This window comes from Gadus chalcogrammus, chromosome 4 (assembly GCF_026213295.1).
Source record: "Gadus chalcogrammus isolate NIFS_2021 chromosome 4, NIFS_Gcha_1.0, whole genome shotgun sequence".
NCBI classification, from domain to species: Eukaryota; Metazoa; Chordata; class Actinopteri; order Gadiformes; family Gadidae; genus Gadus; species Gadus chalcogrammus.
The window spans coordinates 12,369,149-12,394,744 of NC_079415.1; the positions used below are offsets into that span (position 1 = coordinate 12,369,149).

At 47.2% G+C, this 25,596-nt stretch overlaps 1 protein-coding gene across 3 annotated transcripts in view; it reads right to left on the bottom strand.

Annotated features, from left to right (window-relative positions):
• LOC130381076 (patatin-like phospholipase domain-containing protein 7) overlaps positions 1-24,863 on the bottom strand; it is a 31,163-nt gene extending 6,300 nt beyond the window's left edge. For 2 of the 3 annotated variants that reach the window (XM_056588497.1, XM_056588495.1), the window contains exons 1-29: positions 23,947-24,863; positions 23,739-23,813; positions 23,214-23,301; positions 22,890-22,972; positions 22,462-22,562; positions 22,223-22,363; positions 21,571-21,730; positions 21,073-21,153; positions 20,574-20,702; positions 20,036-20,116; positions 19,201-19,324; positions 18,309-18,374; positions 17,462-17,541; positions 17,049-17,204; positions 16,707-16,784; positions 13,606-13,811; positions 13,099-13,230; positions 12,531-12,654; positions 10,693-10,806; positions 9,882-9,948; positions 9,062-9,211; positions 8,563-8,626; positions 8,117-8,285; positions 5,082-5,264; positions 4,408-4,526; positions 2,513-2,669; positions 2,054-2,170; positions 1,292-1,361; positions 842-958 (exon numbers count right to left, since the gene is read on the bottom strand). In XM_056588497.1, coding sequence (XP_056444472.1) covers positions 842-958; positions 1,292-1,361; positions 2,054-2,170; positions 2,513-2,669; positions 4,408-4,526; positions 5,082-5,264; positions 8,117-8,285; positions 8,563-8,626; positions 9,062-9,211; positions 9,882-9,948; positions 10,693-10,806; positions 12,531-12,654; positions 13,099-13,230; positions 13,606-13,811; positions 16,707-16,784; positions 17,049-17,204; positions 17,462-17,541; positions 18,309-18,374; positions 19,201-19,324; positions 20,036-20,116; positions 20,574-20,702; positions 21,073-21,153; positions 21,571-21,730; positions 22,223-22,363; positions 22,462-22,562; positions 22,890-22,972; positions 23,214-23,301; positions 23,739-23,813; positions 23,947-23,997 — 3,283 coding nt within the window. In that variant the 5' untranslated portion in view covers positions 23,998-24,863. The remainder of the gene's footprint in view (positions 1-841; positions 959-1,291; positions 1,362-2,053; positions 2,171-2,512; positions 2,670-4,407; positions 4,527-5,081; positions 5,265-8,116; positions 8,286-8,562; positions 8,627-9,061; positions 9,212-9,881; positions 9,949-10,692; positions 10,807-12,530; positions 12,655-13,098; positions 13,231-13,605; positions 13,812-16,706; positions 16,785-17,048; positions 17,205-17,461; positions 17,542-18,308; positions 18,375-19,200; positions 19,325-20,035; positions 20,117-20,573; positions 20,703-21,072; positions 21,154-21,570; positions 21,731-22,222; positions 22,364-22,461; positions 22,563-22,889; positions 22,973-23,213; positions 23,302-23,738; positions 23,814-23,946) is intronic. The other variant, XM_056588496.1, reaches the window with a different exon arrangement.
• Positions 24,864-25,596: the final 733 nt, after the last annotated feature.

Genomic DNA, 25,596 nt, shown 5'->3' on the forward strand with positions numbered 1-25,596 from the left:
CTGCCCATCCATCCATCTTCTGCCCATCCATCCATCCATCTTCTGCCCATCCATCCATCTTCTGCCCATCCATCCATCCATCTTCTGCCCATCCATCCATCTTCTGCCCATCCATCCATTCATCTTCTGCCCATCCATCCATTCATCTTCTGCCCATCCATCCATCTTCTGCCCATCCATCCATTCATCTTCTGCCCATCCATCCATTCATCCATCCGTCCATCCTGGATTGCAACTCACAACCGTTTCTAGAGGGGAGCCAGAGAAACCATTAAATGAACGAGGGTTTTAGTCGTTATGGGATTCAGGCCAATATTTCTAGAGAGGTTCAGAGGTCACGAGTTAAGTAGCCTCTTTGGACGGTGCTAAAATGTGGCCATTTCTCTGGAGTTAAACGCTGCCATTCCTCCGTGACCCGCGTTGCCTCATCCCTTCACTGCTCTGATCCGACTCTTAAAATACAGAACTCAAGGTCACCTTTCCAAAAAGAGAACAACAACCAGACAGATTTGATTATTTTGACCTTCATTGATTCTAAATGGCAGTGTTGGATGGAGTACAATGCATTTTAGCTAAATTAAAAAGAGGAAAAGAGAACTTGGAAAGAAAGAAAAGAAAGACAATATGAAATGGGCGTCATGTCACATTGTGCTTAAAATATACTTAAAAAAAATAATTATATAAATAAAATAAATAGATATTTAAATGTAACCCTGATTCTGCCGTTTCCAGGAACAACTCCATGCACCACAATAATGAATGAGCTCGACTTTAAAGTACACGGCTGTTTGGTAGAAGATGGATACATCTTAATATCTGAATGGAACAGACTGAAGAGTACCTGGGAGGTTGTTGATGTAGCCCCCGTCCATCAGCAGGTGTCCGTCTTTAGGGTCGCACAGGGGGGGCAGGTACCCCGACAGGGACATGCTGGCCCGGACGTAGCGCCACAGAGAACCTGGAATAATGGAGGATTATGTCGAAATATTTCATAGATTGAAGATTCGATAATAAAGAAAGTTTTAATAAAGATTTCACAATATAGATAAATCTATAATACATTAGTCATTCCTTGTTGAAGGATGGATGGATTACAATTAAAAAAGAAGCAGTATGTTAAAAACATAAATCATAGTTTCGTGCCCTTTCTGGGCTATTAAAAGAGATTCAGACAACATCGCTGTCATGGTAATCGAGTGTTGAATCCAGCAGAACATGAAGATGCTGGCAAACTTGCTGGCCACACCAAGAGTTTAACACAACACTTTGAACCAGATACTGCATCCCTTACCGTCAGTGTGCACTCTCATGGCAGAGGCTGTGATGTCCGTGGTAATGTTGAAATATGGGATCCAAAGGTCCTGTGTAGACGATAGTTCAAACGTACACACACACGCACACACACACACACACACACACACACACACACACACACACACACACACACACACACACACACACACACACACACACACACACACACACACACACACACACACACACACACACACACACACAATTAACCTACTTCTCCCCCCGTGCAATTAGAATGATGTATCCTCTCCCGTTATGCAGTACAAACATTCAGGCCAGCCGTGGGCCAGGCCTTCCATCCAATATGCTGGCAGGGGTGCAGCTTAGGGGAAGGAGAATAATATACGGGCCACATAATTCACTTCACTTTGTCATGGTTTACTCCTTACATAATGCACCACTCTCAACACTCAATAATTCTCGCTGCCTTTGGTATAGTGTAAATTAAAAGTCTGCACTCTCCATTACTCCCTGCTTAACCTCTCACAGTAATCATTGAGTGTTTCACCGCAAGGAATTCACTTGGATCTTTCTATACTCAAATATATATATGATATATTTTATACTCCATACTTTTAATAGAGAATATTAAATGTAAATATTGTCAAAAATAAGGTGAATGATGTCTCAATCATGACTCATACCAACAAGGTTTAAGAGCATATCAGTCTCCACTCTCCCGACAAGGGGGGATTAAGCACCCTCCAGGACACATCGTCTGAGGACAGGACCCGCGTACCTCGATCTGCTTCAGCTTGAACACCTTGCTGATGCCCGAGTTGAAGGCTGCCCCAGAGAACATGGACGTGATCGGGTACGTCAGATCCAGAACTTTCTTGAAGACCGACGTCATCTCCTGCAGGACATGAATGAATCCATGCGCAGATCGATGTCAGTGCAAAGTTATGTTTGGAAATCTAAATTAGGATGATGGACACGCAGATATTTCTGTTGTATCTTCATAGGTCAATCTTAGCTCAATCTTTTAGCCATTTGTTTGATTACGTGCCTTTCTTCCAGATCGTTAAATAACATAACTTACAAAAAAAATCGGATTACAGTTATGGAAAGACTCTTTCCATTTACTTGCGATGGAAATAATGCTTCAGCAATAGAAAGCTTTTCTACCTTTCCCTCACAACCTTTTTGTATTTGGCATAGACAAGACACAACGGAGCCACTTTCCCTGCCCCCTCACCATGGCCCACTCCCTGGCCCTCATCCGCATGCGACTGTGGCTCCGGTCCTCAGCATAGAGCGCCCCCATCAGGGAGCCGATGGAAGTGCCCCCTATCAGGTCCACCGGGATGCCCGCCTCGCTGACTGCACGCATTATCCCCACCTGGGAACAGCCCCTGGAGAGCACAAAGGCGGCGGTCGGGTGGGTTAGCGTCGGGGTGCCGTTCAGATCTCTCTCTTCAGATCAGACTCTCCTGGCTCCCGTTGACCCTTCACCCCACAAAAGGTTTGATGCTAGGTCCAATCAGCACTCCGTGGAGGGAGTTTCAGTCCATGACAAACAAGGACAGCAGCAGTCCCTCTGTTTATTTTTATTTTTAATAATGGCAAGTGTAGTGATCAAAACTGTTTTATTCGAAGTAGTCTGAATACCAAATGTAGAAGTCCTCCCCGGAAGGCTTTGCTAATATGCGAAAAGGATTTTGCTTCACTTCCAACTGGATTTGTCAGGGGTTCTTGGTTTTGTTTATCATACAATGGTAAGTATTGTTTTTGGTAAGCATACAATGTACAGTGCCATTACGACAGAAGGCATTAAGCTGAACTCCTCCCTTCTGCTCTACAGTTACCTCCAGGTCCAATACCATCAATCACCACTTTATTATCACGATACGTGTCCTTCCTTGGGTCACCATTTGGTGCAATAATATATATTCGTCAGAAACCGACTCTTATGTCCTCTAACCTGATCTCATTTGGGTCACCTAGCAACCACGTGGGCAGTTGCTACGCTCGGATGCGGAGCGGCGAGATCGGCTCTCAACGTTTTTTTCCTCTTCGTCGATTCGCCATTAGAATAATGAGACGAGGAGTCTTACTTCGCAGTCGTCACACACGCACGGACGCCCCCGGAGTGCGCGTGTGTGAGCTGAGCCAGCATCATTAAGGCCTGTCTTTATCATGTAAATGAATAGTTGTGACAATACTTTGATGCCAGTCATTATGCTGGCAGCCCCGTCTAATGATGTGTCCCTATGATATTTTCCCAAAGTATGATGGTGGAAGGTTCCAGGCCAAGATCTTCAGATTAGGGATCATCAATCCCATTAAGTCGATTTTTTATTGAATCGCTGATCCCTCAAACGACTGAACGGTAGTTCTGCTCTAATTTGGTGGCAAACAGTTCTGGACGGGTGTGCCAGGTATACAGAGATCTAAGCAATAAAACAGCACAGTGATTTTTCCAGAGACGGTTTTGTTTACCAATCTATAAAGCCAGAGATGCAATAGTGCTGAATTTTGGCGAAACTGTTGCAGTCATTAAGCAAAACCTTCCCTGCACATTTCTGTTCCACTTTTAACATCGTTATAGAGTCGATTTCATACACTAAACGGTTTCCGTTGCCCTGTTGATCACTCCCCTTTCCTTAAGCTCAGCCATTTTTCGGCAACGCTGCGTTGATTGGACCTAGAGTATTTCAACAGGCTCTGGGCCGTCCAAGAGACAGAACACCACCTTGGCAGATACGGACGGTCTCACGATGCACAGAAATGTTGGAAGCATTTGGACTTTAGGTCAGTAGTGCCGTACACAACGTCATTAACATGATCATTACTGGATTAAGATTTGTGTCTATCTGAAGTGTTTATGATTTTATATACAACAAACAGCATTGTAGAATACTTATCTAGATCTAATCATTGGCGTGTAACTGTGGTATCAGCGGGATAAACCACACTGGAGGGGGGGGGGGGGGGGGGGGGGGGGTTCTGTTATTGGAGCGTATATACTGTGGCGTTGGTAAGCAAGCCGTCGCGACACACCGCCCTACCCACCGCCATACATTCGTCTCCATTAAGGAGCCCCATCATGGTTTAGTCCCAGCATGACGCCGTGGTATTGATCAAGCCTACCTGGCCCCTCCTCCCCCCAGGATGATGGCGATGGCGTTGCCCGTGAGGACGCGGGCTAGGCGGGAGAAGTCTGAATGTCGGTCAGCGGGCTTCTGGAACACCCTCTGGTACATCTCCCTCTGGGGCCGGGAGGAGGCAGGAGAACAAGGAGACAGAGGGGAGAGAGTGTGTGAAGAGGATATGTGATGGGGGATAAAGCACCGGGACTGAATTGTAAGTGGCACACACTATGCATACACGTTATATAATATATATACTGGTCTCACTTGAAAAGCTATGCAAATGTAATGAATTTATGCACATTTAATTATATGCATCTATACAAATATGACTTTAGCCCTTTCCTTCATGCCAGTCCAGTAAATGGTAAATGGACTGCATTTATAAAGTGTTAAATATATAGCGCGTTCCTAACCAGTGGCCAATCAAATGAATGAATATTGCCTAAAATTGACCCATTTATGCACACATGCACACACCGACAGCGGTGTCAACCTTGCATGGCGACAGCCAGCTCGTCTGGAGCAGCTTTGGTTAGGTGTCTTGCTCAGGGACACTTCGACACGCTCATGCTATCGAACTAGCAACCCTCCGGCTACCCGCCAACCCACTCTGCCTCCTGAGCCACACGCCACCCACATACACACGTACACACACACACACACACCGCCTACCAGCTTGGGCAGGCTCCTCTTGGAGAAGACCCTGCGGGGGCAGGAGAGGTGGTGGTGCCTGGAGATCCAGCTGCGCATGTTGAGCCAGTGGACGGTGCCGGTGGGCGGGGGCCCGTCCTCGCGGTGCAGCAGGACCAGCTGCTTCTGGGCCCGCACGGCGCTGCGCTCCAGCATGCGCTCCAGCTACGCGGAGGAACAGCGAACCCCCCCCGGAGAAAACAATGCGTGAGGGACGGTGTTTGAGACCGCATCCCTCAAGGGGATGTTTTGAGGAAAAAAAAACGCATTAAAAAAATGCACAAGGAAATGGATTTCAATGTCTTAAAGGTGACATGTTGTACCACCAGGTGTTAGTTTGATTGGCCGTTACAAGCCGTTTTGAAAATCTGCCTCTTCTGACATCACAAGTGGGCGTGTCCACCTAGATGTATGACGTGTCTGTGTCTGTAGGTGTGCAACATTTGCTACAGTCCACAGGGTACTGGCTGGTAGACTGATCTATCCAGCACACATCTAGGTGGACACGCCCACTTCTGATGTCAGAAGATGCCGATTTTCAGAACGCCTTGTAATGGCTAATCACACTCACAACTGGTGGCATAACATGTCCCCTTTAAAAACATCTTATGTTCACAGGGATCCTAATTGAGCGATGGGTTTGATGTGGACAGGCCGTTCTGTGCCGTTTCTAGACCCAACCTTAAGTGACGTCATCACGTGGGCGTGGTCAGCCTACCCAGCTGATCCTCCATCGTGTGTCTGAGGTGGACACGCCCCACAAAATGGCTAATCGGCATCACATGGCGGCATAATAGGCGCCCTTTAAGGGTTAATGTAACTATAGGACGGCGAGAAGGGCCGGGGGTAATGAGAGAAGTGAGTCATCCTGAACGGTCCTTTCTAAGCTCCTCTCCAGCCTATCTTCGTGTGCTAGCGGGCGTCAGTGCTCAGTCCAGCCTCTCCCCCATTAAACAAAGAGCTGCAGACACACTCATCACTCTTTGAAACCTGAGCGGCTACAACTTAAACCCTTGATCATATTACATTTTCAAGGATGGACCTGGGCACTGTTTGGAGTAGATTGCTTTGTTGTTCTGGTGCAGCGCTAGTGCTGCGACGTTTGGTGGCTGTGTTGTGGTCTTACATTAGGATGTAGTCCTGTGGTTTGAGACCAATCTGCCACGCGAGTCTGACTGCTGTGCGGTTACTGGCGACAGACTTGTATCTCACACCCGGGACGGCTTGAATGTGATAAAATAGCTCTGAATCAAGAATAGAGCTGCCTTTGTTCACACCTTCAGAATGAACTTGCCAAAAACTGTTGCGCCAAGCAGGAGTTTCTATTTCGATCGTCTTTTTCTTTGCCATTTAGTTTGTCGCCGTATTGTGTAAAAACAGTTCATAATAGGACAGATAGAACTTTTGCCTCCTTAACTTTGAGAGCAAGCTTATAAAGCATAAAATCCATGGAGCAACCAACAGATCCAGACCAGTTCATAGTAGAGATGAGAAGAACTCCAGTCTTGGGATTCTTTGCTTCTGCAATACGTATATGTATACATAATATGTATGTGTAAGGCCACATTCAATAAAGAAATAAAAAACCATAACATTTACAGATCTGCAATACGCTAGTATTGCAGTCCTTAGCACATATCTTGTGGGAGTCAGCAGGCCTGACTCTGCTAAATGTTCTAAGTGTTGGTTAGGAAAATTATGAATAGTAAAATATGAGTTTGTGAATGTGCGTGTGCGTGTGCGTGTGAGTGTGAGTGTGAGTGTGAGTGTGTGTGTGTGTGTGTGACTTGGAAGATAATATCCACACAAAGCTATGACTCATTCTGTGCCCAAAAGATTATCGATCCTTATTTCCATTCCTCTCCTCATCTCCTGTTTAAAGTGAACACATTTCTCTTCCCTTCTATTTCCCCAGCCTCAGAGAAAACCACTTCCATTTGCTCAGTCGACCTGACCAAGCAGGCTTTTGTTGAACGGATTTTCTCTTCTCTCAACTTCCTCCATAATCTCCATCCTCCTTCATATTGCGCAGCCAATGTTTCTTCTCCCTGATTGCTCCAATTTCTAACACTCTCTCCCTGATTGGCCCAATGACCCAAGCCCCTTGACCCGCCTGCTCTGACGTGCACACCATGTGATCCAAACCACAATCACGCACATATTTCAATGGTACCATAATCTCAACCCAAAATGTCCAACTGCCATCAGTTTCATTTCTCATTCCCCCACGGGCATGACGTCCACTTTGGCAGCTCTCCTGAGGACGAAGGGACGTGTGAAACTAAAACGTCCAGAGATTGTGTCCTCACTGAGGTTAGCACACTCCGTCGGAGCTACAGTCCCCATAAAACGTGGGGCTGGTTTTGGGAACACCAGCTTAGCACTTTAGAAGCCATGTCCCTCCCTCTGGACCACACGTATCTGTAAGGACAAGGAGGATGCAGAGCGGTGGCGGGCCATGCTCCAGGTGGAGGTCTGCAGGCAGCCTGCGGATATTGGGGGCAGCAACCCGGCCCCTACACCGACCAACCAGCCCCCCTGTTCTGAGTGTCCAGTGCAACACCCTCCTATCTCTGACCCCTGGGAAGTGACCCATCTACTCTGACACACAGACATCCATCCATTCCTCTGCTCCTCTCACTATCCCCCCTCAGCCCACTAGGGACCTAGACCTCCCCCCACCTCCCCCTCTCCAACACCAGGGTCCTAGTCGTGCTCCCACCCCCCACTACGGCAGGGTCCTGGTCCCCCCCCCACCACCAGGGTCCTGGTCCCCCCCCCCACCACCAGGGTCCTGGTCCCCCCCACCACCAGGGTCCTGGTCCCCCCCCCACCAGGGTCCTGGTCCCCCCACACCAGAGTCCTGGTCCCCCGTCCCCCCCCACCAGGGTCCTGGTCCCCCCACACCAGAGTCCTGGTCCCCTCCCCCCTACCAGGGTCCTGGTCCCCCCACACCAGAGTCCTGGTCCCCCCCCCCCCCCCCCCCCACCAGGGTCCTGGTCCCCCCCTCCCCTTACCTCCCCCACGGCGGGGTCCTGCTCCCCCAGACCCACGATGATGATGCAGTCGGCCTGGCGGATGCAGCGCTGGGTCCAGGGCGTGAGGCCGTTGTCCGTCTGGTAGAGGACGATGCGATGGATGTCTTCCTGCTGTCCCAGCCAGCTGGACAGACGGTACTCGTGGACGCTGAGGACAGACAGACAGACAGTGGGTGAGTGTGAGTGTGAGTGTGAGTGTGTGTGCGCGCGCGCGTGCGTGCTCATGGTCGGCAGCTTATTAGAAAAGAAGAAAATAATTGTAATTTGTATGCCGCTAAAGCACTCAAGTACCTGAAGTGAATGCAATAATAGAGCGAGAGAGAGAGCAAGAGAGCGAGAGAGCGAGACCTTCGACAACAGAGGGAACAAGGCCGCTACAGAAAGGGTATTCACGCACCAAGCGTGATGAATAACGACCATCTCACCTGTCCAGAGCGGCGGCCCCCAGACACTGCTTGATGCAATCACTGTTCAGCAGCAGAGTGGGACCTGCAACACACAGCGGTCAACCTGATCACTCTGCACATGGCCTGGACCAACAACACCCGTCTTAATGTGCCGTGGTGCAGCGGCTTACCGTCAATTAGCTGTGACCTCAATTAAACTAACCTGGTTCAATACATCAATAATAATAATCTTGTACCATAAAAGGGGCTAATGTTTGTGTATGCGTACATGGGTAAGTTCGTCCCTGCGTGTGCGGAAGATTCTACCACGCCAGACCAGCCGCAAACATCGGTCGTATCAGCTAGCAACTTCATCTTCTTCCTGGTCAACGTGCGTTGGACAAAAGGCCCTCTACAACTCAGATCTAAGTCCGTCCTCTCTCACACCATAGCCTGAACCCCCCCCCGCGCGAGTACAGACGGTACGACCCCTATACAGTCTCCCGAACCCTAGGGTTGACCTCTGAGCGGGGCTCACCGATGGCCAGGAGGGCGAGCTGCAGCTCCAGGGTGAAGGCGGTGAGGGGGACCTCCTCGGACACGGGCAGCACCGTCACGGTGCAGAGGTTGGAGGCCTGGTTACCCGCGTCCCATTTGCTCCCTGGGGTGTGAAGGGCCAGGCTGCGGGCTGAGGGTCGCGCAGACACACACACACACACACACAAATGTGCACACACGCACACACACCCGGACACAGACAGACAGACACACGCACACACATACACATGAATGCACACAGACACAGACACATGCACGCGCGCGCACACACACACACACAGACGTACACACACACAGACGTACGTACACCCACTCACGCACACCCACACCGACACACACGCATGGATACACACCAACAAGCAGGCAGACACACACGCATGCACACAGACACACACGTGGACACAGGCACAAACACACGCAGACACATACACAGACAGACACACAAACACAAAGACGGAAACAAGGACGCACACCCGCATGCACACAAAGTCGCACTCACACGCACGCACACACAAAGATAGACACACACATCATCGTTTTGGTTTACTGGGCTCTGACAAAATGAGCTAAACAAGGAGAGTGTGTCGACAGCCAGAAAGACAGAGGGAGAAAAACACGTGCTGTTTTCTCTCCACTCGACCTTGATAGGAGGCCCCACAATGTACTGTTGACTTGACAAGAGACGGAGTGCCAGTGATTCTCCTCAGCGACCAGGGGTGTACACACGGCTGCACATCGGTATTCTGCAGCTAAATGTACAAACATCTATCACTTGACGATAAGAACGCATACACACACACCTGTCAGGGGGCCATTGACTTGCTGGAGGATTTTCTGGCCCAGTAAGTGAATCAGCCGTGTGACAACCTGAAATGCAGAGCAGTGCAGAATGTTATCGGCTCTACCGGCGTTTTCATCCACAACGACAGAACAAGGAGCAACATAGGAAACAATGCTTTAAAACATGAAGCCCTAGTAAGGCCCTAGCCTTACTACTTTAGCTTTTTCTAATCAGTTATTTCTATACTGCACATACATGCAATTTTAAATCATACACAAACCTTAAGCACCGCGACGGAAGGGAACTTATTTAGCATGTATACCATGCAATATCCTATTTTTTAATTACAAAAAAAGTGGTTATAAAATGAAAATGGCAAAGCGGACCGAGCAAGACTTCGATAAATTACCTCCTGCTGTCAATGATCAAACATTTATGATGAATTGTACAAAACGTACATTGTATGTTTTTTATAATTACGTTTTTTTTTTTTTTTTATAAAAGGTAAGTTCTCCAGACACAAGACCTGAGGTCCCGCCTACCTGAGGAACACCAGACCAACCCACCAGCTCCCTTGAGGTCCCGCCTCCCTGAGGAACATCAGACCAACCCACCAGCTCCCCTGAGGTCCCGCCTCCCTGAGGAACACCAGACCAACCCACCAGCTCCCTTGAGGTCCCGTCTCCCTGAGGAACATCAGACCAACCCACCAGCTCCCCTGAGGTCCCGCCTCCCTGAGGAACACCAGACCAACCCACCAGCTGCCCTGAGGTCCCGCCTCCCTGAGGAACACCAGACCAACCCACCAGCTCCCCTGAGGTCCCGCCTACCTGAGGGAACTTCCTCTTGATGGAGCTCAGCGCTCCCTGCGGCAGCTTGGCCAGCTCAGAGTCCCGCACCGCGTGCACCGTTGTGGCTCGGTTCTGATTGGTCAGGGCCTCCACCTGGATCACAACACAACAGGTGTGAACATGCCGCCTGAGGAACGCCGATGCACTTGTGTGGTTCTGTCATTAAAAGACATCACTCAAATAAAGTGCCATCTGTGTTCCACTTGGCAGATGCTGATTTGATTAAATGTATTTAATATTGTACGTTTTCAAATAAATCTTGTTAGAATAAAGTAGGAGGCGTCCTGTTGCATCGGTCTTCTGCAGTACAAACTATATTCTAACAATTTGTTTTCCTTACACAGACAAGGACCAGAGGGAGAGGACAATACAATAATCACTTGAAGCAAATCAAATGACGTGTTGGAGTCACTGTGCTGGAGGAAAGGAGGGAAATGACACCAGCCCTAACTTCAGGACACTTTGGACCGAAATCAATACCAAGTAACAAATGCTGGAGACCACATTACTAATCATAACCCTACATTCACACGATGCTTCGACTTTTGTAACATCCATAAATATCCTCACACAGTCTGTGTCACGACACACAAAAAAACCTGCGAAACCGAATCATCTGATCGAAACGGGGTGGGGCAATGACGTCAACAGAGGCTACATTTATCTCAGAGTGCCATCCACCTTTCATAAACATCTTAATTTCCAGCGTCTCTGGCATTGGAACTGAGCCTCCGCGGTAACGGTAACCATGGCACCCGGATGCCAGTGCATTATTATTAGCATCCGTGCAGAGATGTAGAGCACATCAGCCGCCAGAGGGGAGGGTGAGGAATGGGGAATAGGCGTCAGCGTGGACTTTTGACAGGATGGACTTTCGCAACAGCTTTTAACGGTGTCAATGTTTTGCAAGGTTTAAGGTTATATCATATATAAACACACACACACACACACACACACACACACACACACACACACACACACACACACACACACACACACACACACACACACACACACACACACACACACACACACACACACACACACACACACACACGTGTATACTTCTATTTATACTTCACATGTGGTTTGAAGAGCCAGTGAACCCACTGTTACAGATGGAATTCGAACACTATGGGATTAAAAAAAAATATGTTTGGACTGAGTTTTAGGAAAGAACCACTTATCCCCATGGTTACGCCAACTTTATGATACTTTTTTAGTACCGTCGTTGTGTAACCGTTATCTGCGTTAATAACTGCGCTGTTGTATATAAAATCCGCCACACAACGTAGCAGTACTATTTGGTTAAAGCAGAACTTCTGATCCAGAAGTTCTACTAAGTTATGACAGAACTTCTGATCCAGCAGTCCCACTGTGTTACAGCAGAACTTCAGAGCCAGCTGTCCAACTATGTTACAGCAGAACCTCTGATCCGGCAGTCCTACTATGTTACAGTAAATAATCTAGGGGGGGGGGGGTGGCACAGAGCCTGGGCAGGAAACCAATAACAAGACACGGTGTTGATTAGAATCCTTTGCAGACACCTTTCCATAGTCTGCTCCCGCTGGCCGAGTTTGTGTTCTCCAAATAGGCGCCTACAGATCTCCATCTACAGCCTCGTGATTGGTCAATACAAAGATGATGCAAAAGAAAGATCTGTCCCACTGAGTTCAATCAGATTAGAGCTCGCCTGCCATCAGACATTAGATGATTCATGGAAAGTCCAAACTTTCATCTAAACTTCCGATGATTCATCTAAAGCCTGCGTTGGGAGAACAGTAACCCATCACCAGGTTTTTGTTTCATGCGGTTACCACGCCGATGAGGTCTCCCCGTCCGTACTCCCCCGTCAGCTCCTTCTTGCCGTCGTCCTTCTGGATGACAGAGCGCAGGCGTCCGCTCAGCACGATGTAGGAGCTGTCCGACTTCTCTCCCTGCCTGAGGCGCACACACACACACACACACACACACACACACACACAATTAGAAATCGTTCGTTTTCCAACTGATCATTTGAAATTACCAAACATAAAACAAATCAACAAAAAGTATCACAAAAGATGTTCAACTAATAAGAATAAGGAATATAAAATCAACAAAACAAAAGCCAAAAACGTCATTCAAGGAAATGTATCTGAATCTAAAGACTGGTACAAATAATTGTGTACATGTCCCAGTGGGACCACCTTGAGGACATGATACAGTAGATTCTCTGGATAAACGTGGCAAACAAACCAAAAAGGTGTATCCATTATCCATTTCTTTTTTTTACGATATACTACGCCTGGAGAGCGTTGAACGAGGACACTTGCGAGCGACTGAAACTAGGTGACCCGTGTCCACCCAGGGCGAGGCGTGGAGAACGCCGAGCGGCGGGCCTACCTGTAGACCGCCCTGCCGGCCTCCACCGCCACCCAGTCCAGGGCGAAGTCGATCTGCCGCACGAAGGGGGACATCCTGCGGACCACCGTGTGGGCGATGTTCAGCAGCACCTTGGGCTCCACCCGCATGATCCTGCACACACACACACACACACACACACACACACACACACACACACACACACACACACACACACACACACACACACACACACACACACACACACACACACACACACACACAGTAACATTACATTAACTTTACTTGACCATTATGCAATACAATTTATATAGTGAACTCTACTATATTTAAATTTAACTAAAATTATCAAAATATAGGATGACATCAATATACGGATGATGAATAGAACTGTCGTCATTTGAATACGATCCAGAATACTACAGAACCCCCGCGGCTGACATGTTGTGATCCCAGTGGCGGTGTTCACCTTACGGTCAATGTGTGTAAGCCTGGTGTGTGAGTCAGGGTGGGTGTCTGTATCTTTACTCATAGAAGTGGCTCTTTGAGATGGCGAGGAAGCGACAGTCCCGCTGGGCGCGCACGGTGAAGATGAGGGGCTCCCCAGTCAGCACGGCCAGCTGGCCCACCAGCTCCCCGGGGAAGGTGACGAACAGACACGACTCCTCCTCGCGGTCCACCATCCGCTGGAACACGTGCAGGGAGCCCGAGATCACAAACTGGATGCTCACCTCCTGGGGGGCCGAGACGGAGAGACAGGGTGGGAGAGAGGGAGAGAGGGAGAGAGAGAGGGAGAGAGAGAGAGAGGGATAGAGAGGCGGATAGAAAGAGAGAGAGTAAGGGAGAGAGGGATAGAGAGAGTGAGAAAGGGAGAGAGGGATAGAGAGAGGGAGGGACCGAGACAGAGAGAGACAGAGATGGAAATAGTGATAGTGAAAGAGACAGAGAGATAAACACAGAGATAAACAGAGAGAGTGAAAGAGAGACAAAGATGGAGAGACAGAGAGAGAGGGATAGACACACAGACAGACACATAGACAGAGAGACGGAAGAAAAGAAACAGAGAGGGAGAAAGAGGGGGAAGTAAAGGGATGATACGAGAGAACGAGGAAAGGGGAAAAGGGAGAGAGAGAGAGAGAGACAGAGACAGAGACAGAGACAGAGACAGAGATAGAGAGAGAGGGAAAAAAGATTGAGAGTGAGACGGGCGATGAGAGGGAAAGCAAGACAGAGAGAGAAGGGGAGTGAGGACATGAGAAAGCAATCATTGAGTGATAAAAAAAAAAAAGACCCACAGTCCATTACTTGATCATGTGACACTTGTGAGGAAAGGAGGAAGGAGTTTATCAGATGGAAGGGATTTGATAGAAGTGCGGCCTGAAATATGCAGCCATTATCTTAACTCCCTAGAATTCTAAATTGTCAGCCCTGAATACTGATAGGGAAATGCACACGCTATTGACTCACTGGTCAGGACTGAAGCTGAGGGAATGAGGTCATCACCCGCTGTGTTTAAACCTGGAAGGATTCATTTTAGTTGTGGAACTGGGTCATCACCGGGGAGATAGTCATTCATGAGAGCTGAGCCATACACCTGGCTGTGTGCCAGCCTCATAAACTGCTTAGAGAGGGAATCAATTAATGAAATAAAACCCCTGCGACGCCAAACAAATAAGTTCTTCAAAAAAATATTAAGATGCGTGTGGCTTCGAGGACATAAAGGATTCTCTGAGCGCATTTTGGTGCTCAAGCAAAAACACACTTAAGTCACAAAACCGATTGGCAATATTCTGTTGAACAGATTCCCATTAGGACTTTTTGGGGGCACTCAGAAAGAAGCCATTTTGCACCAGGGTGCCATGATTCTCCATATAGCAGATATAGAAAGCAAATTAGTAGAGTGCATGTGGGCATTGAGTGGCCTTGATTTAAAAGTCGAGAGCACACTAGAATATTTGCCCAAATGGTACAAATAAAAGAACAAAGAAATATCTAAAGACAATGGCCGTTGATGGCGCCCCCTCAGTCCAGACCGTATGAAATCAATCCCACAGAATCGCCTTCCTCTCAGCACATGAGACGGAAGCAATTATGAATGCTATATCTATATGAAATATATCCAGGTCTGTTGTGACACAAACAAACCAACTGCTGTGCTTTAGCCTCAATTCAATCCTCACACAGGCGGCAAAGGGAGGTTCAACCTTGACAGCACTTTATTACAGCACTCTTTCACGCGCACACACACACACACACACACACACACACACACACACACACACACACACACACACACACACACACACACACACACACACACACACACACACACACACACACACACACACACACACACACACCATTCTTTACGTTTACTGCCTCAATTCCCCTACAACTCCACTCCCTTGCCTCTCCCTCCCTCCCTCCCCTTCACCTCCACTCCCTTGCCTTGCCTCTCCCTCCCCCCCTCCCCTTCACCCTATCCTCCCCTCCCTCTCTGCAGTAGGTGGACTGACAAACGGGGCCTTGAGACGACATAAATGCAGTATTTATTCTGTACTGTACTTTACACGCTGTATTTATACCATAGTGACACCAGTGAAGCCCATTATTTTCTACTCTCCTGCAGTGAACAAATAGCGAACAATTAATAAATGCTTTGGGTCTAAACATAACCGTTTAAACATCGGCTGCCAACCGAGCAAGCCTGGAGGGAAAGAATGAACGTGAGAACAAAAGTCAACTCCAGTTCTTAAAAGTGTGCACACATTCACTTCTAAATAACTTATTCTTCCTAGTTTTGCTGAGACTATACTGAGAAGATAACCACATGAACCTGTCCCAACGATACAACAACCCTCATCATTCTCATCATGTTCACGGTTCCATTTGGAGTTACATGTGGTACGTCAGAGTAGACACACCCTATTATCGCTGTAATTGGAAGACTAAAAGCTATGATGAACTGCAAAAAACCCTACAAAGTATTTTTTTCATCGTGATTTAGATTTGTCTTTTGGTCTTACCAAAGCAAAATGCACATAACGTCCTTTGCAGAGGTAAAATGGATTAGCGTAATCCCCAGCAACGTTTGATGGGACTAATTACTTTTTTTTTCAGGGAAAAACTTTTTGTGGGGGGGGGGGGGGTCGCAATCTTTTGCATCTTGTTGTTTAATTTGATTCAAATAGATAGGGTACAGCTATATACTTGCCTCTAATGACTAGCAAACAGTGAGAGTGGCTCTGAATCATGAAGAATCACACCACGATTGCTACAGTCACAGTCCCGCCCCAAAATGACGAGATGGCAACAGGGAGGGCTGTTCTAATCGGATCTGGAACTCACACGAGAGTGGAGTTGCTATGCGACATGGGGGTTGAGATGGAGGTTAATATTAGGTTGTTTGCAGTCATGTGACACTCATGCCTCACAAACTACAGATAGCAGGGCAGGAGGTGGAACAGCGAGCGTGAAGCGGCGGTACTTGGTTTATATTAACAGTGTGGAACAAAATCTTCCAGAAAGTAAAACAAAAACATACATTGGAATGGATTCATATTTTTATAAAAAAGCTACTAGGCCGGACGTCGACTCTAAAAGGACCAATGAGAGAGGGATGCTCTGACCTGGTCCCCCTGATGAGCCACCACAGACCCGGCCTCTACGTGGTGGAGGGTGACCCGGTTCTCCAGCAGACTGGGGTCCTACAGCAGAGGAAAAAATGAAAAAATACTGAAAATCCAAGACAGACAACTTTTTTTGGGGCTATTGATGTGTGAAGTGTGAAATAATGAGTAAATGAGAGAGAAGTGAAAGGGAATCGATAAAACATGATTGATGCTTAATGTCCCCCACATTCATTTCTCAACTCAAATAATGGTAATCGGTTTCACGCCTGGCCGAACAAGGGTCCCTTTCACATCACAATGGATTTTATTTAGGGCGTTTTACAACCTCCATCCTTGTACCTGCAGCTGGAAGATGCCCAGGAGGTCTCTCTTGGCCGCCTCAAAGACCTCCCTGCTGCTGTAGACGTCGTCAGAGCGCCCCCTGCTGCCCGAGTAGAGGAACGCGTCCGCCAGGGGTCCGTCCGTGGGCCCGCTCTTCTTGGGAGTGCTGCGGGACTGAGGAGGTTCGGGGGACAAGTTTATATTGAGCCTTGTGCTGAAATTACTGCTCGGAATGATCCAATTATATGCAACAAAAATAGTGTTACTTGTCAACATTATACTGGAGTGAATTTGTGTGAGCAATGTGATAAGATCGCACACTAAGCTACAAGGCTATTAGTCGAAGGATGGTCTTAACGTGACGTGTGCGGAGGGCAGCGGGTCGTCAGAACGTGTAAAGGGGGCAGCGATGGGGCGGAGGAGGCTCCTACTTTATATGAGGTGGATGATGGTTCATCGCTGGCGCCTTTGGACCCGTCAGAGTCCAAGCCCGCGTCGTGACCTGAAGACGCTGTTCACAGAGCAGAGCGTTAATGCACACACACCTTTGACCTTTGACTTGGAGCACAACTACGCTCTTGAATTTATCTGTGTTTCAAATCTGACAGTTCAGTTGTCATCATCAGCTTCATCAGCGTCAGTAACATCATCATCTTTATCATTATCAGTATCATCATCAGCATTGCTTCAACTGGAATCACCATTTCAACATTTTAACTGATTGCAGAGAAGAAAGTAAATTATGAATACAGACTGGTTTACTATCGGGCTTGTAAATCAGAATGAATCAAGGGATTTTTTGTTGGAGATATACCGTAACCCAGACTAATGAACACTTTGTTTTGCTAGCAAGAGTTAGCTGCGGCAGTTTCAAGTACAATGTCTCGCCATAATGACATTCATTTCCCTATTAATCACTAAAGAAGGACCAAGAAAACATTACTACCAACACCAATAACGAATACATTCCAAGGCTCCTATGCAACCAAATTGGAGGCAGTCACTGCGGTACGACCTCACAATGTACAAGTCCTACGAACCAGGGAGAGTCTTTGAGGATGAGGGGTAACACAGTTCATTCGATGGAAGCCGAGTGAACATGCTGGTGTCCAACGTGACCGTTTAATCACACAAGTGCTGACACCCAAGTCAGTTATGTGAAGGTGTTGAACCACTGCGTGGGACCCGAGCCCCAGTACCTCTGTACCAGTAGTTGAGGCTCCAAGAGCCCCTTGCTCATAGGTTTTGAATAGCCAAAGCCCCCCAGGCCTTCCTCACCTGTGCTGTCAAACGGGAAGGTGATGGAGCGCCTCTTCCTGTGTGGATTAGTATCCTGTCCGCCATCTATCAAACAGAACAGGGGGAAAAGGGCAGAATAAGATCATCTTTCTTGTTCTTCTTGATCAACACACAAGCCTACATTCATATGTAGGCTTGTGTGTTGAGCTAACCAGGTCAGGTGAGTGATTCCCAATCATTGGAACCAGTAGCCTAGGGCAGTGTTTTTCAACCTTTGGTACGTGTGCAGATTGTACGTCAGCTGGTCTTTCAATTGTTTTCCACCTGCTATGGTCTTTTTGTGTTAAAGGGGCGCTGGCGCTATTTGCTCACTCACTGGATATGTATATATCTCTTTTTAACTATTTGCATATTAGGTGTTCCATCCTTGAAGACAATCTAGTGGCACACCTAAAGATAAAAGCTTGGGAAACACTGCCCTAGGGTCCATGAGCAGGTTGCAGGTGGTATGATTGGTTGAAACAACACAGACTTTCAATTAATCCAAGAGTAAGGAACAACTAGCCTAGGTAAAGCTGGTCGATCTTTGGAAAAACATTAATCTTGATTATTTGCTCCAAGATTGAGTTCAGGATTATACAGCCGATTATGCATTTGATATAATGGCTTATTAAGGATTTGAATGGAATTTTTGGCACTGAATGCTTCGATATCTCTCGCAACAAGTAAATACAAATTTGGTTTTCTCCAAAATGGGAAAACACATTTCTAAACAGTTCTACTTTAAATCGTGGGAAGCTTAGAGCGTCATCAAAGTTCCCAGAATCGACCAGCCCGAGACCCAGGGGACGTGCGATCCAGAACCAGCTCGTAAGTGCTGGATACATGTGCGGGGTCTATGTGCTCATACATGAACAGAGGATCCACAGACCTGCTTCAGGGAGGGCCTCTGTGGAGCCGGGGGTGTGGGGGTCGGGGCGGCGGGAGATCTTGCTCGGGCTGGCCTCGCCCCCCGTCAGCCTGCTCAGGTTGGAGAGGAGCACGGCCTGCCGCTCCTGGCGGGGCACAGGGTACAATAACCAACAGGAGGACCACCCGGGTTGGTGGGGTGGTGTCCTTTAGTGTCCTTTAGTGTCCTTTGACTCTAGTTAGGATGGTTATCATGAGGGGTGAGTGAGTGACATTTTTTTATCAATGTGTCAACTTTCGGGGGTCAACCAGTTTACCCTGGATGCAAACATACGGTCAGCGTCATGGAGATTTAAACAGGAATCTGATTACACTGACATTTTGAGAATGGACCTTCAAGAGATGCCTAAAACGGTATTGACATCATTTGCAGAGAAGAAAAAATGCGTAGGGCCCAGTTGAAAGAAAATAAACAACTGCATTCCGTTAAAAAAAAGACAATATTAGCTCTGGCTTCGAGGCAGAAACTCTCTGTGTACCAGATATAGTATAGTACAGCACCACACCCCAGGACCTCTTCCCACTGAAAACGAGGGTCTATTTCTATTTATTTTGCTTCTGGTTTCACGCTGTGGCCCGGGGTAGCTGATTGTGTTTGAAAAATACGAGGAAAAGACTGGATCAACAAAGTCCTGCCTGGGATCTCCCATGGGTGGGCCTCCACCCTCCCCCCCCCCCCCCCCCCCAAGCACTTCAAGGTAACATTCTAGGAATGTGTCACGAAGAGAAAATGTCTTCAGCCCCCTTCAGCTAATCCTCATGCAACACGTGAAGTCAAAGGTGTGTATGTGTGTTACCGGATTGAAGAGTTCAGTGGTGAGGCCCAGGTAGTTATGCAGTGCCAGGAAGGTGACCCTCTGAAGGCGAACCATAATGATCTACAAGTCCAACAGGGCAAGCCAATAAAGAAATCAAAACATTTGAGTACACTAACCCAAACGCTTAAAAAGTCTAGTAATATAAAAAACATAATGTTACATAACAATAAATATGTACTATGTCACTTTATCACTACATCCAAAACAGGTCAAATGTTTTTTCATCATTCTTGGTGTTGCATTCTTTAAACAATACACACATATCATGTAAATGGTTTCTTGATGTTTAATGCAGATTTAATACACATATCATGTAACAGGCAAATGATGTGTAGTGCAGCTTTAAACACCTATATACACATGTCTTGTAACGGGTTATGGATGTGCTGCTTTCCACCTGTCTAGATAGACTGTATACAGTAACTGATGTTTTAGTGCAACTTTAATCCCGTCCAGGTTGACGACATTACTGAAGTATAGCGCAGCCTGAAACATGTGCAGGTGGATTAGGGGTTACCTGAATGACGCGGACAAGCGTCTCGGGGTACTTGTCGAACACAGACTGAAAGGCCGACGCAGGCAGACGCAGTACGGTGGAGCGGGAGGCGGCTCTTACCAACACCGTCTTAAAGGGAGCAGGGTAACCCTGGAAGAACGAGGAAGGTGACCAATTGTGACTGTTGACTTATAGTTCAGCTCGATTCCTACAGGGTTTTACCGGATTAGAAAATCAACCTCACGGGTGATGTGTCGTCTGTGACGCGCTACGACCGCCAAGTTAAATTGGGTCAGAAAAATAACAAATGTTCCCCTGTTCCTTGATTTGCAGTTCTCCCAGTCTACGCATCCGCCCCCAACCCCAACGAAATAGTCACACTATCCAATTAGAAAGATAGTGGTCTGGAGACAATTGGAATATGAAGCAGCTTAAGTCTCAGAGAACAGGTCAAAAGGTCAAAGTGGAAGAGGCAGGGCAGTGGCTGGGGTGTGCAGACGCTGAGAGAGAAGAGTCTCACCGTGATGATGTCCAGGATGCTCAGCAGACTGTGCACACTGTCACCAGGAAGAACCTCCTTCACCACGGGCTCTGTGCCATCCTGGGCCAAACCAAACAGAAAAGCACCTATTACGATGATCCCTGGATGGCTCCAAGGATAGTGCAGTGAATGCAGGGCAGTAAATGTGTGTTTAATTGACATCACATGGTGGCTTTAATACGCGTTAGGCTTTATGTCAGACAATGAATGCCTGTGGATTAGTGGTTTGTGGTCTGCAGTGTATAGATCAAGCATTTGTGCCTAATGAGGGAAGACACACTTCTGCATTTTGTTCAAATGTCCCCCATGAGCAAGGGATGCTTTTCCTGTTTCTGAATTGGATTAATCCAAAATGTTTGTTCATTCATTAACTAATTTATTTATTTATTATACTTGCATGCATAAAGTTATTTCCAAAAACGTTTGAAAGCTGTGAAAAAGAATGAAGAAGAATTAAGATTTTTCACGTCTACATACGTTCTCATGAATGAGGAGCTCCAGGCGGCCATCTTGGACAACATAGATGCTGTCGTCATCGTCACCCGGTCGACAAAGCTCCTCCCCCTCCTGCAGCTCAATCAACACCATGTGACGACAGAGCTCCAGGAAAAGAGGCTTCTCAAAGTGACCCAGCACTCTTTAAACATCATGGGGGAAAAACAAAATGCATTGCGTTGTTATTCACCAAATCCTACACATAAGGGTGGAAAGCACTTCACTTTTTAGGTTTGGCTATGTTCAATTTTGGACTTGATGCAATTATTACCATTAGTTCACCTTTAAAAATATGTTTGATACTAGGCCAACTAGAATAGGATCAACATCATAAATTAACTAAACACACACAAACAGGTTCACGTGTCATGGATGAGTGATGATGCAGAACGTTCACTTTTATATCAAGACACTTAAAAAGGTGCTTTAGGTACGATTTGGGAGTTGAAGAGAGAGAGCGACAGCAGAGAGAGCACAAACCAATCAGGCCCCTCCTTCTAGGATTAATGTCCACACACACACACACACACACACACACACACACACACACACACACACACACACACACACACACACACACACACACACACACACACACACACACACACACACACACACACACACACACACTTACCTGACATTCTTCAGCATATAGAGGACCTCTGACGGTAGGTTGGAGCTTTGAACGTCAAACTCTGTGAGGTCGGCTTCCAGGAGGGAGGGAGGGGGCTCCTTGGGCTGTAGAGTGGGTGGATCCTTGCGAATTCTGAGGATTCTGTCAAAACAACACGCACACATATCACACACAAGATCTTGTGGATTCACGTACACACGAGGCCGGACGAGCCCAAGGTGTGGCTACGAGGAACATACTTGCGAGCTATGCTAAGCACTTTGGTCCTTTTGCGTATGCGCTGAGGTTGCTTAGACGTGGAGGTCGTGGCGCCGGGGGTCGTGTCGGACAGCGTCTGAACCTGCGTCACAAAAGAAAACACACATTCAGCGGGAAATAGGAAAAGCCCAGAAGAGTCCTCCGCACAGCTGTTTACATGAGACGTAGTAGAGGGAAGCATAGATCAGAAGCTACATAAAAAACAATATGCAAATCAGTCAAATGATTTATTCATAATTTGATCAGCAGACGGCTTGAGCAATGCATTTGGACCGTTCTTTCATCAAACAAGCATTGACAAGCAAACAAAATAATGCTACAATAAGGGATGACAAATAAAAAAAGCTTAAAATGCATCTTCTGAGGCCTTCTTGGAGGACAAGAGAGAAAGAGAGTGTAGCAAATCTACCTTTCGCATGATCTTCCTTCCGTAGAAGAGCACTTTGTCCCTTTTCCTGAAGCGGTAATGGGGCACACCAGGCTGCCGCTCACCTACATCAAGAAAACAACAAGAAAGAGCCTTTGCTGCTTTGCTTTTGCAATTGTAGGCACATTTCCGCTGCATAGCTCCATGGAGGTATGCGCCGGTACGTCACTTGTGTAGCCCACAAGGGCCACTGTCGTAGGCAACAGACAGCCCTGCGAACTACGTCTTTACCACCGCTGTCACCGGCTAATTTACGCAGACAGCAAAAAACAAAATGGACATATATATAGAGAGAGGGAGACTCACGGGCCAGCTTGTGTCTTCTGTAGAGGAAGAGGATCACCAGGCCAATCAGAGACACGGCCACCGCCGCTCCAATCAGCACGCCGGTGAGCTGCGAGTACAAGACCAGATCCAGTGAGAGACCGGTCACAGGAAGACAACCATATAGGGGGCAGGAGGTTACAGGGACAAGCTTGTCTTGAAAAATCCTCATGGCCATAAACTCAATTGTCATAATGACATAGCTATAATTTGTATTCAGAAAATGGGTGTTTCTAATGGCATGCTGGAGAGGTTTTCCTTTCTTAATGTGTACAAACTATTCCTCTCCTTTTCTATGACTTGTGTATTTTGAGGAATACAACATCGATATAGAACATGTAGTCATTCTTTTTTGGGATGCACCAACTATCACACAAGTGACTGTAAACACCTAAACATTCTACTACAATTGTTGTGGTTGAGTTGTTCCGTTTCCTATAGCTGCTGTGCAATATGGATGACATACATTGTCCAAAATGATTCAATGTACATCAAAACATTACACACCATAGTTGTCTGCATCCTCTCCTCCACAAACATCTGCACCCTGGCTTTAAGCTCACTTCTGCTGTTTGCCCAAACCTGTAAAGATACAGCAATGTAGCGAATAAACCAACCAAATCCATATGTATTTGATTGCAGCTCACACTGTTGAGAAAAGACTAGTCATGATCCTAATGCAGTACTCTGGTTGCCTACAGTTAACGTTACTTACCGAACTCGTCCACCCACAGAGCTCCCCTTGCTCGCCATCCTGGCAGTTCATCCTATCAGACAAGAGGTTCAAACCTGGTTTGGTTGTGATCGTCGTCACCCACTGAGATACACAACGTTTAAACGTCCTTAGAGATCTCTAAACGTGCCGTGAGTGACACATTAACAGTGGAGCAACATACTCCAGCTTGACCGAGATGGTGGAGCTGGACCAGTGTCTTGTTGTTTTAGTCCGACTAGCCGGTGTTCGTACATAGGTCGCAAGAGAAACGTGTTGACGAGTAGCACATAGTTGGTTGCTTTCCTTCTCGGTAGTTTTGTTGGCAGTAGGAGCTTCTATACCAGCTGACTGTCTGGGCACAGTACTAGCTATGCTAACATATATCAGAGCTCAGCCATTTGTATTTTAGTAATAACACAAATACAACGATAGCATGCTATGCTACGAATGCAACCCTCAAGGTAACCTTTGCGAAGACTCTGTTGTTACCTTTTAGTCCGCGTGACCACAGATAGACAGCCCGGTAAAGACTTTCAATACACCATGAGTCAATACAAAGTTAGCAAGCTAGCATACAAAGTTGTTCAATGTAGATGCTGTCACTTTCTTTGCTCCGCCCACTTCCTCGAGTTAACCAATAGATGCAATGCGTATTCCTGCACTCTTGTCGGAGGGGGCAGGATCATGAAGATCATAGCGTTATACCGGTTTAGAAAACGCCGTTTCCGGTCTCGTAATTCCTGTGAGATGTATATGCCGGTTAACAGTCCTCAGAACGAAAATAATATTAACCTGACCTTAATAATCGCAATAAAGACAGGGAAAATAATTATGTAGGGTTTTTTTTACGAATAATTCAACAAAACAACCGAAGCATCCAACGAAAACGGCATGTTTCTTTCAGAAATCCCTCCCTCTCTCGCCCCCAAAACCATGTAACGGAAAGTCCCGCCCCTCTCTCGTCGGAACGAGATGAACACGTATATTTGTCGGCCGGTCTTTTGTAATTTTGGATTCTGTTTACATCCACTGGAGTTAACTGTTTTACTCGTATGATCCTTATCTATCTAGAATCTATCGATCCCCTCCATCTCTCAGATCTGCTGTCCACTACCTGCTCCCTTGCCCCCGGCCCCTCCCCACCTCCCTGCGGAAGTCTTGCCTCCCTGTCATATGCCAATACCTCACTAACCTCTTAAATTCCTCACTGTCCCATTGAACCGTCCCCTCCGCTTTCAAAACTGCTGCTGTCACCCCAATCCTCAAAAAACCTGGTCTTGAGCCTTCCTGCTTTAACAACTATTGTCAATCTCCAAATGCCCCTTCCTCTCAAAAACCCTGCCAGACAACTCCTAACCGACCTGGATCACAATAACCCTCCAGTCCAGATTCCAGACCCTCCACAGCACAGAAACCACACCCCTCAAAGAACTCAATGACATCCTCCGCCACCTGAGTGCAGCTTTCGGCTTCAACACCATGAGCCACAACATCTTGCTCACTAGCCTAGGAGACCTTGGTATTGAAGGCCCTGCACCCAGCTGGCTCCGGTTCTACCTTTCAAACAGATCACACTTCATCTCTATTCATAACCACTCCACTGTCTCATCCACAGACACACAAGGCGTTCCCCAAGGCTCTGTACTTGGA